This window comes from Ictidomys tridecemlineatus, chromosome X, assembly GCF_052094955.1.
Source record: "Ictidomys tridecemlineatus isolate mIctTri1 chromosome X, mIctTri1.hap1, whole genome shotgun sequence".
Lineage (NCBI taxonomy): Eukaryota > Metazoa > Chordata > Mammalia > Rodentia > Sciuridae > Ictidomys > Ictidomys tridecemlineatus.
This window is the reverse complement of record NC_135493.1, coordinates 108261486-108276685: the sequence shown is the minus strand read 5'-3', so window position 1 is coordinate 108276685 and position 15200 is coordinate 108261486. Positions and strand designations below refer to the sequence as shown.

General features: G+C 37.3%; 1 protein-coding gene across 1 annotated transcript in view; it reads left to right on the top strand.

Annotated features, from left to right (window-relative positions):
- Window positions 1-15200, top strand: part of Pdk3 (pyruvate dehydrogenase kinase 3) — an 80991-nt gene that overhangs the window by 14633 nt on the left and 51158 nt on the right. Inside the window, exon 2 of the mRNA XM_005334794.4 lies at window positions 13579-13720. Coding sequence (XP_005334851.1) covers window positions 13579-13720 — 142 coding nt within the window. The remainder of the gene's footprint in view (window positions 1-13578; window positions 13721-15200) is intronic.

The following is a 15200-nucleotide window of genomic DNA, read 5'->3' as shown; positions in this document are numbered from 1 at the left end:
TTATCTAAAAGAGAAAGGGAGAAAAAGAATGTTAACAGACTTTGAAGGTGTTTGTCGTCAGTTTTCTAAGAGGCTGAAATAAAATTGTGAAAATAATGGCTAAAACACATTGGAAAATAGAAAAAATTTGGATGCTTACTGGGCACTGTTTGAGCTTGAGGAATTCTTTGTTTTCTCCTATTAATTGTCTAGGATTAGATGCTAGCCAGTGGTTTTGCCCAAGCCCAAGAGTTATGAACCACTTTAGGAGGTAGATCCGAGATGCTAAAGGTTAAAAAGTCATTATGGAGTCTGTCAGCATTACTTGAATGTTCTGGATTTGGAATGAAAAAGAAGCAGAGAAGCACTGGGAAATTGCCAAGGCACAGTCATCGCCTTTGAGGAGCTCAGAAGTAAATGGGAAGCTGAGACAAATACAGAAATTTATATGTGCTAGCCAAATTTTGTGAATCCTGTGATTTTATGGTATTTTTCTGCTGTCCCTACTGCTACCTTAAAGGTTTTTGAAATAGTGGTGGTTTCTGGGAATATGTGAGGTGTTAGTTCAATTGCCCTTTGTCCAAGTGTTGTTGGAGCCCTTCTAGATGAAGAATATACAAAGAACAAAATGTAAATGCGTACACAATTTTTTCTTGATTTCCATGTTGTTTCCTTGACTGCTTACTCTTAGCACTTCTCTCCAAATTATCTTATAATTTAGTAGGCAAGGTTAATATAGGATAATATAAATAATTGTAAGCATAGAGACACAAACCAAAATTTATCTTCTTACATTCATTCAGTAGAAATTTGAGCTTAAAGCTCATCTGGAACCTCCCCAGTGTTATGCAGGATAAAGTAGAAATCCTGAATAATGATGGTTATGTACTAATATCAGCTAGTTGTTGACATAACATTTTGGTCTCCTCTTCCAAAGGAAACCAGAATTTATTCTTTCCAGGAGGTCAAACAAACTTATGTTTGTGTAGCACTCTCTGTCAGACACAATAGTAGATAGGTCTAGCTGTAATTTTCACAGCATCCATATGAAGTAGATGTTTGCATTTTTTGGACGAAGAAATTAAAGCTTACTTAAAGGGTTTAAACTTCTTATCTAAGCAAACTTGGAGGGAAAATCATGGTTCTAATACAGGTAGATTGAACTTTTGAACCTATGCTTTTTTTCACTTCAACATAATATACTATTGCCCCCAAAGCAGTTCTTTATAGCAAATATCTCCATTATGGTTTAGTTTGGTCTAAATTTGTTCTGTTAGACAATCAGGAAATGATATGATCTAACACCTTTTAACATTTTAACATTTCAGGACCATCAGATTGATATGTACTGCTTTTATTTACATTGAAACAGTTCTGATTCTGAAGACCACTGCTTGTTAGTCTCCCTTCTTGTCTCTAGGAATATGAGAAGCAGTATATGCAGACTGATATTCAGGTCTTAATCTCAGATGCCTACCAGCAGTGTGTTTGGGCAAATCACTTTGTCCCACTGTGCTTCAGTACTCTGATCTACAAAATAGAAATTATAGCACTTAATCAGAATTGTTGCGTTGATGAGATCGAGAGCATGTAGCACAATGAATGGCACAAGGTGCCAGTAAATGTTGGTTATGAATTGATCAGTAGTGACACAGCATTTCCTAGGTAAAATCTACTTCCTGCTAAGAATAAAAGCTGAGTAGGGAGCTCTTAACCTTGAATATTAATTTTCTTCAAGTTTGCTGGCTGAAGGTCTCAGCTGTACAAAGTGATCATTTTCCAAGAATTATAACAGTTTCAGCACATTTGTGCTATGAGCATGACTGGCTTTGGACTCCCTTTATTCACTGACATGGTTAACTAAAAACATTTGGCCTCAATAAACCTCATAGATGGGTACAGTGTGACCTTTACCTGACTATTCTGCTTCCATGACAACAAGGCATCCTATAACTCACCAATTGACTGTGAGGACTAGATCTTTAACTGCCTACTAGGTTTAAGTTGCTGTAGATGTGTTGTGGCTTTTCGCTATACAGTAGTAGTTAATCATGTACTCTAGGTGGTCATAACTCTGTGATATGGGTTCTATGTATATCCATTCATCATCTTTCTGCTTTCTGGCCTGTCTCTCTTTTGCTCTTCTTCTCCTAACTTTAAGGATTGGAAAAGCCTTCAACAAATTCATAGAATGAAGTTGATCTATAAATGGAATTTACCATTCATAGCAAATTTTATCTTGAACCCCTGACTCTTATTTACTATGGTAAGTTTATACTTAAAACTTACTGCATGTTTTAATTTTCAGTTGCAATCAGAAAATATTATTGAATATCTACAATGTTCTAGGTATTATGCTAATGGATCTTCAAATTTCTGAGGAATCCTGAGTCTTACACTACATGGAACTCAGTGATTGGGACAATAACAGAGGGGTTGCCCAAGGAGAGGGCACAACTTCTGGGCCCATAGTGAAATTCATTCACAATTTACTTTGGCTTTATTTGGTATATAGAGAGACAGGTTTCTCACTTGTCTGCTTATGGAGATATCAAAAGAGCAAACAAACAGGATTTCTGAAGAGAAACAATGAAGGGATTAGTGAATGTTACTCATTTTTCCTCAGAACAGACACACTGCTATTTTTCAGAGAAAGATTCTATAGCCTTCAGTTACTTTAATTAAAAATCCTGTTATGATTACCTTGTACCATCTTTTCTTATCAGAAGAACAAAAATCAATACATGAAAGGAACTGTGAGTGTTAGACCCCCTTTAAAAAGATCTGTATAGGGTAGCATGCCTTGTATGAGATTTTAAAAAATTTTTATAATAGAATGGCTATAGTAGGTTTTTTCTTGTTTAGAATAGCTGTAGTTCTAGGGGGATCTTTTTAGAAGATGGTTTTTTAAACATGTAAATATACAATATTAAAATTTATTTTACTGTTTCAATATTTTTCAACATTTAGGTTGTTTTTGGTGCCCACCCCCCAAAAAATACCTTTATTTGGGAAAATTCAGACCTTAAGAAAAATTACAAAAATTAACACCTTCTTTTTAGCACCTAGTTTCACCAGTTACTTGGACATATTTGCTTTCTGTCTCCCCTCTCCACCCATCTATATCCCAGTATCTTTCTCTTTCTTCTCTCTTACACACATTAGCTTTTTTTTTTTTGCCAAAACATTTAAGAGTAAGTTGTACACATCCATGCCTCTTTATGCTTAGATACTTAATTCAGTATATCCTGAGCATAAGAGTAGTCTCCTAACATAGTTATTACACTTGGGGAATTTATCATTAATACAGTAGTAAAATTTAATATTCAACTGGGCATGGTGGCATGCATCTGTAGTCCCAGGTATTTGGGAGGCTGAGGCCGGAGGGTTGCTTGAGCTCAGGAGCTCCAGGCCACCCTAAGCAACATAATATCCTGTCTCAACCAAACTTGAGTATTTAAATTTCCTTTAATGTTTACTGGCTCCTGTATTGGACAGCTCAGGTCTGGAACACACTTAGAAGATACTGTGGCTGAAGAGGCTGCTGAGCAAGTATAGCAGAGTCCAGAAAGGGCTCCCACCTCAGCAATGCAGAGGGCAGGAGTAGCAAGTAGAGCTTGCTGGGTGTAAAGAGGAGAATGAACTGGAAGTCTGCAAACAGAAGGGCCAAGCTCTACCTTTACCTTGAGAACATTAGTGGCAGGCAGTTACCTGCCTAAGCAAAGCAAAGGACAAAAGTGGGTTCTTCTCTAAAGACACCCAACAAATTATTATTATTATTATTATTATTATTATTATTATTTTAGTTGTAGTTGGACATAATACCTTTGCTTTATTTATTTATTTTTATGTGATGCTGAGGATCAAACCCAGGACATTGCATGTGCTAGGTGAGTGCTCTACCGCTGAGCCACAACCCCAGCCCCACAACAGATTATTTAAAAAGAATCAGGAAGCTATTCTGATATTAGGGGCCACTGAAAAAAACTCATATGATCTTATTTGGAGAGTGCACTCCTCCTAAAGCCCTACAGTGCTTTCAGCCAATTTTTAGGCTACTTCACTGCCAAACCTGACTGAACAACTAAGGATCACCAGACATCCAAGGGAAGCTACTATGAGAAAGAAACTAAGACAAACGGACAAACATTGACCCCAGAAGAAACAAATTCAGGCATTAGAAGAGTGCTTTGAAATATAATTTAAGCAGTAAATCATCTTCTGCAGCTCCTTGTTAACATCTTAGAGAAGACTGCATTTTCCAAATATGGTCATGACAGTGCTTTTTTATAGTGTTACCTTGGCACTCATCTATCAGTGGGGGAGTCTAATTCTCTTTTTCTGGAATCTGGGTGGGTTGCGGCTGTTACACCAATCAGATGTGGCAGGAGTGAGCCAGCAATGTGACTGTTTTTGTGTGTGTGGTATTGGGGATTGAACCCAGGGCCCTGAACAGCTGTATGACTTCCAAGGCTGAATCACAAAAGACCACATAGCTTTGCTAATGTAAATTGAGCTGCTATAAACATTGATGTGGCTGCATCACTATAGTATACTGATTTAAAAAACATTTTTTTTTGTAGTTGTAGATGGACATCATGCCTTTATTTTATTTTTTATGTGGTGCTAAGCATTGAACCCTGTGCCTCACATGTGCTAGGCAAGCACCCTGCCACTGAGCTACAGCCCCAGCCCAGTATGCGGGGTGGGATAACTGGGTCAACAGGGGAAGAAAGAATAGAAGTTCATTGGATTAGACAAAGGGGAATGAAGGGAAGGGGATGGGATTAGGAAAGAAAGTAGAATGAAGCAGACATAATTTTCCTGTGTTCATATATAAATACATGACCAGTGTAACTGCACATCACGTATAACCACAAGAATGGGATCCTAATGAGGATCCATGCATGTATAATATTCAAAATATGCTCTAATATTATGTATATCTAAAAAGAATAACAACAACAGCAGACCACATAGCTTCCACCTTCTTGTCAAATCCATGTAAGAATCCAAATAGTCAAAAACTGCCATCCTGCGAGGAACTCCATAGAGAGGCCACCCAAAATTGCTTGGGTAAGCAATCCTAGTCATCAGGTAATTTGGCACAAGCATCAGACTTGTGAGTGAAGGAGTGACCCTTCCCCCTCCCAGCCTTCCACTTTTACCAGATGAAGTCCAGACAAGCCATCTTTTCCCAACTCATAGCGTCTGTGAGCACAATAAAATAGACACTGGACTGACAAGAAGTAGTATAATATCTGTATATTATTGAGGCATTAAATTTGGTAGGGAATCAGGTGTATGTGAAATACTCAATCCTTGGTTCTGAAAATTCTGGCTCAATAATTATTAATAGTAACCAAAACATGGTCTGACCTATTAATGGAGGCAGCCCTAAATTTGTCATATCCAAATCTGCTATTTTTAAATCTTCCTTTTTAAAAATTATAATTGACACATAATAATTGTACATATTTATGGGGTACAGTGTAATTTTGCAATATTTGTATACATTGTGTAATGTTCAAATCAGAGCAACTAGTGTATACTGATACACCTCACTTGTCACTTCTTTGTGGTAAGAACATCAAAATACACTCTTCCATCTATTTTGAAATATGTACTGTTGTCCAACCATAAATCACCCTAACATGCAATAGAACAACTAGAACCCATCTCCTCACCTTTTTTTTTTTGATGCTAGATGCTGGGGATCAAATCCAGTGCTACACACATTGCTAGGTAAGCACTGTGCTGCTGAGCTATATCCCCATCCCTATTCCTCTCATCTAACCGCAACTCTGGACCCATCAACCAACCTCTCCCCATCCTACTCTTCTCCCTCCCCAGTCTTTGTTAGCCACTGTTCTGCTCTCTGCTCCTATGAGATCAACTTTTTTAGATTCCACATGAATGACATCATACAGTATTTGTCTTACTACGCCAGGCTTACTTCACCTAACCTAATGTCTTCCAGGTTCACCCATGTTGTCACAAATGGTAAGATTGCCTTCTTTTTATGGTCAAATAGTGTTCCATTGAATATCCCACATTTTTATTTCCATTCATCCATAATGCTTAAGTTGTTTCAATTCATGGCTATTGTGAATAATGCTGCAGTAATATGAGAGTGTAGATGTCTCTTCAACAGACTGATTTTATGTTCTTTGGATATGTACCCAGGATTGGTATTGCTAGATAATGAGGCAGATATATTTTTAATTTTTGAGGAATCTCTGTACTGTTTTCCAAAATGCTGTGGTCTCTTCTTAAATTCAGAAGTAAGTTTTCCCAAACAAAGGAAAACTCTTTAAGCTTCTCAAATAGTGAAATAACCACTATTGGTAATGAAATAAAACAATCATTTTGAAAGTCTAAATGAAGTGATTCTTTTGCAGGACATTCAAATCATCTGGTAGTTCTCCATTCACACTTTAGAGTGTTCCTTTTGAAGAACAGTTCAATTAATCATTGTTTAGCCCTAGAAAATTCAAGCATTAATTATTTATGATTCTAAAATTCAATATTTTCATAAGATTGAAATCTAATAAATTCAGTTGGAGAAAAGAAATCCAAATAATATTTTCTCAGTTATACATTAACATGGTTAATGAAAAAATACATTGCAAATTCAAACATTTAGTTGACAATTTTAACAAAAAGTTAGCATTATCAGAATGAGCTAGATTGTTCTATTTGTTTTTGGTGCCTTGCTAGTAAATATTCCATTTATTGCTCTCCTTTTTTTACTCATTTGTCCTCTTATTGACACTTGCAAATCAATCCTCATCAAGTGTGAAAGCTGAAAGATATGAACGAAGGTAGTGTAAGTGGCCCAAACAGAGGAGACTGTACATTTTAGGGGGTATTATTTCTGTTGATGGAAGAAAGCACAAATGATGTCCTCAGTCTTAGGTTTAATTATAAGATATTTATTAGCAAGTGATTTCATTAACTGGAGAAATGATTTTTTTCTACCTTCTGTAAATTAGTTGAAAAGAGGATTAAAGACTCACTGGAAATACAAGCCACTGTGGAAACAAGACATTAAAAAAAACCCTAAGCCTGCAAACTCTTGCCATCAGGTGGCTAGGGAAATGCTGCTGGTTACCTCCTGGTTCTACTCCTAGGTGGGCTCCCTGTGTTAAACTGAAAGTTGTTTGTATTTCTGTCTATTCATCTTGAGACTTGGTGAATGTGAAGCTATATGGATCCTTCCTAGAAAAGGCAAATCAGACCTTTTGTATGTGTAGTAACTATCTACAAGTTCCTAATGAAAGGGCAAAGTATAGAAACTGAGATTGGGGATGTAGCTCAGTGGTAGAGCAAGTATGCATGACGCCCTGGGTTTGATCCCAGCACCAAAAATAAACTGAAGCAGAAGAGAATTAAAGGGTCATCAAACAAGAAAGAAAAACTTAATACATCTGAGTGTTATTTTAGTGACTTATTTATATTCACTAAGTCAGAATTTTCCAAATCCCTTCACTTGCTCCCTCTTTGTCATCATCTAAATCAATACTAGGGAAAAAATGAATTGGTAAATTTTGAATAAGAAGAAGTATAAAGAGAAATGCAGAATAAAATTCAAAATTAAGGAATGTAGAGAAGCCAAGTAAGTGGGGAAAAATGAAGTCAAATAATTGGAAAGAATAATTGGAAAAATATTCAGTATACCAAAAGACTTATAAAAACAGAATCCTTTTGAGAGGACATTCATTTAAAACTCAAAGATTTTTTTGGGTAAGTTTATTATAAAAAGGTTATAAGAACTCTTTGATTTAAATTGAGTGTTCAGCATTAATGCCTAGTATAAAATACTTAAATGTATATGAGGAAAGCCACAGAAAGATTATAAAATTCAAACATTTCAGATTTATTTTTAGGTTCACTAATTAACTAACTAAAAAAGACTTATCCTCCTGTTTAAGCTGATATATAATTAAGGTATTTAAGTACAAAGAATTTGTCCCTAAAGCTAAATTAGAATGTAGGAAGCAAAACTTGGGGGTTTTCAGCTACTCTTTTTTAAGAACACAAACTTCTGAAAGCATTAGCTATTCTGCCAAGAAATCATTGAGAAACTATAGGCAAGACACTATAACAGGGACTGAGGAGTATAGAATCAGATAAAGTTTTTTTTTCATAGATTTATAAAAGGCTGATAATCAACAGATACTAGAGTAAAAATGCTTCCTGAAGTTGATTCTCTTAGACCATGCCTAATGGTTGAGTTTTTCATACAGTACATAGTTGACCACTGTAAGCATCAAGGATTTTTATTTTAAAATAGTGAATGGTAGGGACAATGGGCATACTTCCATCTTTTTTAATTATAAAGAAGCATCAAATGAGCCCAGGGGACTGTGCTAATCCAGGATAAGGTCATGCTCTCAGGGCTGACCAAGTATCAGACTATATGATTTTGTATCCCATGGCCTCAGACCATTCTGCTTCATCATCATCTGGCATCTTTAGTGATTGCTATTTAATGGACCCCCCCCTCTTCTAAGCTTTAAGAATGTGTCGATATCCAATGTTAAGCACATTTTAACCCTCACCATATCTCTATGAAGAAGGTGCTACTCCTATCTTATGGATGGTTGTAGTGAGATTTAGAAGTGTAAAGAAACTTGTCTGTGTTTGTGAAGCTTGTGAGTGCTTAAGATTCAAACTCAAGTCTTACTGTAGGTGATGAGCAACAGAATCAGATATCAAAGGTGATCAGATATGGAGGGCAGGGGAGTTTTGCTAAAATGACTTGATTCTTGCTAACACTGGCCTAAGCAAGTCAAGCTAGAGCCCAAGGTTAGTGCCTAGTCAGAGGAGCCTGACTCAAGTTTGGTCAAAGGAGAGAATCTTTGTCATCCCCTACTGAGGACATTTCTTTTCTTTGCTTTCCCTGCCCCTGCCCCAATACTGGGTATTGAACCCCAAGGCACTGTACCACTGAGCTACAACTCCAACACTTTTCTAGTTTTAAAATTTTTGACAGGTTCTTACTAAGTTTTCCCAGGCTGGCCTCAACCTTATAATCCTCCTGCCTCAGCCTCCTAAGCAGCTAGGATTTCAGGCATGCACCATTGTGCAGAACATTTCTTTTTTGCTTTTTGGGGGGTGCTTTTTTTTAAAAAAAAAAAGTCTGTTACCTAGGATGCAAAGTTCTTCTGGCATGTGAAAATCTAGATTTATATTTTAACTTAGACAGTCTTTTATGAGATTTTCTGTGACAAATATTAGCATTATTTGTTTGTTTGTTTAATTATTTTGATACCAGGGATTGAACCCACGGATACTTTACCACTGAACTGCATCCCCAGCCCTTTTTATTTTTTATCTCGAGACAGAGTCTCACTAAGTTGCAGAGGCTCTCCCTAAATTGCTGAGGCTGGCCTCAAACTTGTGATTTTCCTGCCTCAGCCTCTGGAGTAAGTAGGATTACAGACAAACTCCACTGCACCTGGCAATAGCAGCATTTTTAATGCATTTAAAATCAAGATTATATAGAACTTTTGAGGGATAATATATATTATTTGAAGCAAAACATCCAGGATCATATAGAAAATAATGTTGGATGTTCACTTCTGGAGTCTTACACCTCTTTTCCCCTTATTTGGAAGTGGGTTTTAGAGATTAAAATACCTATTATAGTCTAAGTAAAAGAATCATTCATTTAAAAGAGACACTATTGAAGGCCTTCAGTGCCACAGTCTGGCTGGGCACAATCAGGAGCCACTTGTCAAAAGAAACGAACTTTATTTTTAGAACCACACAGGCCAAACAAAACAGCTCCTCAGGAAAAACCCTCAGAGCCCAACTGCCACCACAACTGCTTTCCACAAGCCTCTCCCCCAAAACCACAAGCCTCTTCACCTCCCACAATCCTCCTGCTCTTGAGGCCAATTGGCTGGGTCGCGTGGGCGTAGCCAAAAAAAGCCCCCAATGAGCAGCTCCGTGGTCTGAAAGGGCAGGGAAACAGCCCAATGAGCATCACCGCAGAGGAGCCAATCAGCTACATGTTGCTGGGGCCGCTGTGAGCCAATCATCAGCTGGCAGTCTGAAAGTTTGCTGGGGCCCCTTCGGCTGTGGCTCTCAACATCTCCCCCTCTCTGTTTAAACAACAAGCATGTGGCTTAGGGACCATGCCTGCCTTAGGTTGTCCAATACTACATATGGTGCTTACCCGTTATCAGATGAGCTGACCTCAAGGCGTCAGCCTCCTGTCTTAGCTTGGTAGCATTGCAATTGGATCTTACCCGTCACTGACTACCAGTCCAGTATACAGCCACACCTGTGGAGAGGTCTTTGTACCAGCGGGGGGTGAGGTTCTTTGCCTCACCTCTGTTGGCCCCCAAATTTTAGCTGAACGATCATGACAAGCAGAAGGGAGGAAGATACACCAAGCCAATTGACGGCTCCTTTTGGAAAATTGTACCACCGATCACATCATCAGCAAAAATACCCCAACACTACCACAAGTCGCTGCACCAACAGATAGTTCACAATGCATACAGGTGAGTTCACAATGCATACAAGTGATACATAGTCCAGGCAAGTTCTGCCAGCAGTTCAGTGATGGCTATTGCAGAAGCTGTAGATTGGTTTTATCTTTGTCTTCAGCAGCACTGGGATGAAGATAGGAATTCTGGCAATAATGGCTAAAGAAAAATTATGTAACATTCCAGAAGGCACTAAAAGAAAACAATTTTCTTAACAATTTACATTGTCTTGAAGAGAATTATTAAATATAATGAAAAGAAAAAGTGAAAGTAAACAAACAGATCTGTTAACCTCCTTTTTTGTTCACATATTAAAACAATCCTCAACAGTTGTTTACCCAACTTAAATTAAACCATTTAAATCATGTGAAAAAAAAATATTTGGATCCATTTTTTTTCATGAGCGCTCATCATATATGATATATGGACGTACGTACATTCAAACATATAACACAAAACACAAGTGTGCACACATAATATAATACATACAACACATAACATAATAGTAAAGGCCTTATAACTTTTTACAGGTGAAATCTCCATTGCAATGTTTAAAAACTCTATAGTCAAAAAATAGAACTGATCAGCAAAACATTAACCTAGGTCTGTATGAGCTCAAAAAACAAAATAGAACTTCATAATATGGGAAAGGGCTCTCAACACTTCAGTATACTCAGAATGAAGGAAATGAGGGATGGATTATTTAAGACTGTAATCATTCATTCTGACTTTTTTGAAAATGAAGAAGGGGTCTGGGTCTAGGGTCAGGAGGAAAGATTCTGGAGATGACTTTCAAGAGTGGGTTCTTTTGGGCTGGGATTGTGGCTCAGTGGTAGAGCACTTGCCTGGCAGGTATAAAGCACTGGATTGATTGTTAGCACCACATAAAAATAAAAGTATTATGTCCATCTACAACTAAAAAAATTTTTCTTAAAGTGGGTTCTTCTACTTCAAGTAGAATATAAATGGAAGAAAATTTGGCTTCTGAATCTCTCATTGCTGCCTTTATCATGTAGGGATGAATAAGGAGAATTTGAAGATGAAAATTGTTCGATAGGCTCTGCTTCCCTCTGATGTTGTTCATTTCAGAACAGCTTCCAGGGAATATGGTGCATGTGGGGGCCTAGCTAGTGTGAGGGAGATTGGATGGACCCATAAAGTATCATGGAAAGCAGAAGCACCAGGGTTTATTGGTCACATGCTCCATCTCAGGCTCCACTCATGGTATAACATTTAGTTTTTAGGAAGTTTGATCCCTGTTTTACAAATTAAGGCAGATGAAATTCAGAGGAATGATGAAGAAGCAGTTTAGCAAAGGTTTCCCAACACCAGGATGGAGGAGTTGGAACTAGAGGATATTTTTATCCCCCAAACTTTTGTCCTTTCTATCATGCCCTCTGTCCTATAGCCATCATTGAGTTTATACCAGGTTTATAGGCAAGGCTAGTTCTAGAACTACTCTAACCACATGCAGCAGGTGAGAGTGACTGGGGCACCTTTTCTTTCCTTGTGCCCTATTTTTGTTAGTGTTTTGCATAACCAGCTTAAAGTAACCTGTAGAAGACTCCTTAATTTATTATTTTATATTTTAACTGATACATGAAAACATTAAACCATACATATTAATGGGGCACCATGTGATGTTTCAGTGCATGTATATATTGTGTAAATCAGGGTAAACACATCTATCTCCTCAAATATCCTTTTTTAAACTTTTTAGTTGTAGTTGGATACCATACCTGTATTTTAAAAATACCTTTATTTTGTTTATTTTTATGTGGGTGCTGAGTTTTGAACTCAGGGCTTCGAACGTGCTAGGCCAGCGCTCTACTGCTGAGCCACAACCTCAGCCTTTATGGTGAAACTTTCAAAATCCTTTCTTTTGGGGGCTGGGGTAATAGCTTAGTGGTAGAGTGCTTGTCTAGCATGCGTGAGGCACAGGGTTTGATTCTCAGCACCACATAAAAATAAATAAATAAAATGAAGGTATCATGTTCATTAAAAAAAATAAAATTTCTTTTAACTTTTTGAAATGTAGAATTTATCATTATCTGTAGTCACCCTGCTTTGCAATAGCACACCAGAATGTCTAACTGTAACTTACAATCCATTGATCAACTTTTCCATTCCTCCCTCTATGTGACTCTCCTCAGCCTCTGATAACCATCATTTTACTCTCAACTTCTATGAGATTAATTTTTTTAGACTCCACATATGAATGAGATCATATAGTATTTGTCTTTCTGTGCCTGACTTAATTCATTAACCTCTTTGTTTTTTTTTGGTTCTTTTTAGTTACATATGACAGTAGAATATATTTTGATATATTATACATACATGGAGTATAATTTCCCATTCTGTGGTTGTACATCATGTGGAATTACACTGGTTATGTATTCATATATGAACATAGGGAAGTAATGCTTGATTCATTCTACTGTCAGCCTCTTTGTTTATTATCAACACTGTGTCTTCCCATTTTTTGACATGCCATAGCAGACCCCTGTGCCCATGGGAACATCATGAGCTGGTTTCTCTGATACACGTGAACCCTTTGTTTCAGAGTCCCACATTTAGAATCACAGAGCCTCCTGAGTCTTTGGCTACTTTCCAGAGTGATAGTGCTATGGTTTCTGAAGAAACAAATTTAAAGAAAATCTTAGGAAACAGTTGGCACACAGTAGGTGAACATTTATAGAAAGAATGGATCTGTTGTCTCCTGTAAACCCCTATGTAAACAGCAATAGATTTACATGTTCTACTACTTTTGTACTTGGCAGTTTTCCCACAGTGTTTATTTGAAAACAAGTTCACATTATATCTCAGGTCACTTTTATATTGTTGCTGGTAACACTAGGAACTTACTTGTTTTAAGAAAAAAACTGTTTTCAAGGTTACTTCATGGAATAAATGCTCTTTTTCTCTTCTAATTAAGTTATTTTCTTAAACTAACTATTTCAGAGGATAAAATTTTAACTAGAGACTGCAGGATTATTTAACCTTTCCTTTCTGACTAGTAATAACTGTTACCATGAAAACACTTTATTTCTTCATTTATTAAGTTGTAAAATCATGGAACATTTTTATCTCTTAATAGGGAGAGATAATGCATGTGAGAAAACTTCATACATGTTTCTACGAAAGGAACTTCCTGTGCGACTGGCTAACACTATGAGAGAAGTTAATCTTCTGCCAGATAACTTACTGAACCGCCCTTCAGTGGGATTGGTTCAGAGTTGGTAAGTAAATAATGTGGCTTGAAATGAATCTTCCCACAATGCTATGAACATTTGGCTTTGGAACCATTCTCCATAAAAGTGCACATACTGCCCATGTGGGAATGAGTCATTCAGGGTAGCTGGGTTTTCCATGCCCTTAAAAGATGGGTTCTTTTTGAACTGTTCAATTTAAAGTATCTTTAAAAAATATTTCTAAGGCATAATAGATACTTTCTTGACTTTTCAAATCTAATTGTTCTGCTTATAGATGTGATTGCTCATTGAAAAAAAGGAAAGTAGAGAACAATACAAAGGAGTAGCAAGGTAGTAGCCTGTGAGAATGGACCTGCCTTCCTTCAGATAGGAAGATGTTTCCCACATTTATCAAGTTTAAGCTTTGCTGCTTTTATTTTCCTTTTAACTAAGTTCCTTTAAGGCAGTGCTTCTTGGAGAATATGTGAATTTATTTAAAGGGGAACCTCAGATTGCAAAAATATCAGCTCCACGTTGTGCTTCATGTGCCCAATGAAAAGTATGAAAAATCTTAACAGACTATAACTTCAAGTTAAATCAGATATAGCACATGCCTGTAATCCCAGCAACATCAAAGGCTGACACAGGAGGATCAAAATTTTGTGGCCAGCCTTAAAATTTAGCAAGGCCCTAAGCAACTTAGTGAGACCCTGTCTTAAAAAGATATGAAGGGCTTGGGATGTGGCCAATAGTAAAGAGCCTCTGGGTTCAATCCCTAGTACCCCCCCCCAACAAGAGAATTAAATCAGATATAGCTCTGATGCATAAAACAGTTGTTATTAATTGAGGAAGTTGAATTTGTGATGAAACTCCCTACTAGGTAAGCAGGGTGAGATAAGTGAATGGTATAATGTAAGAGCAGGTGATAAGTGAATGGTAGAATAATGGAAGGTGGTGTGTTTTTAGAAAGGAGTTTGCATATATTTGATAAACATTTACAGTTCTACTCTGTTGTAAAAACAAGGTAGAAGTCCCTGGAGAAAGGTGGAGGAGTTTGGAGTTTGTGAGGCCAAATGGCTTAAGTGCTCTTGGGGCAGACACAGTGTGGTGGTAATACAGAGGAGGGGTAAAAACTGCTCACTGTGGTCTTTAACTGACCTTGATGGGGGTGGAGTTGACCAGTAAGGTGACTGGGATAGCATCTTAAGAGAAGGGAATGCTGTGGACAAATACAAGGAAAATGGAACCAATAATTAGTTTGCATTTAGAGGGATCATGGAGGCCAGGCTACTGAAAGAGAATGCACATTCAGCAGTCATTTCTCAATAGTAGTAATAATAATAATGTAATAAATTCTTAGGGCTAAGAATGAGTCACCTGAGAAGCACTATATTGGATGGTATTAGAGTTATAGTGTCATTCCCTTTCCCCAAAAAGCAACAGCTCCTTACTAGTTTGCATGAGGCTTCTTTATTGCCTCAAGATAATTATTAGAGCTCTTCCAGCATTCTAGGTAGGCAAGGTTAAG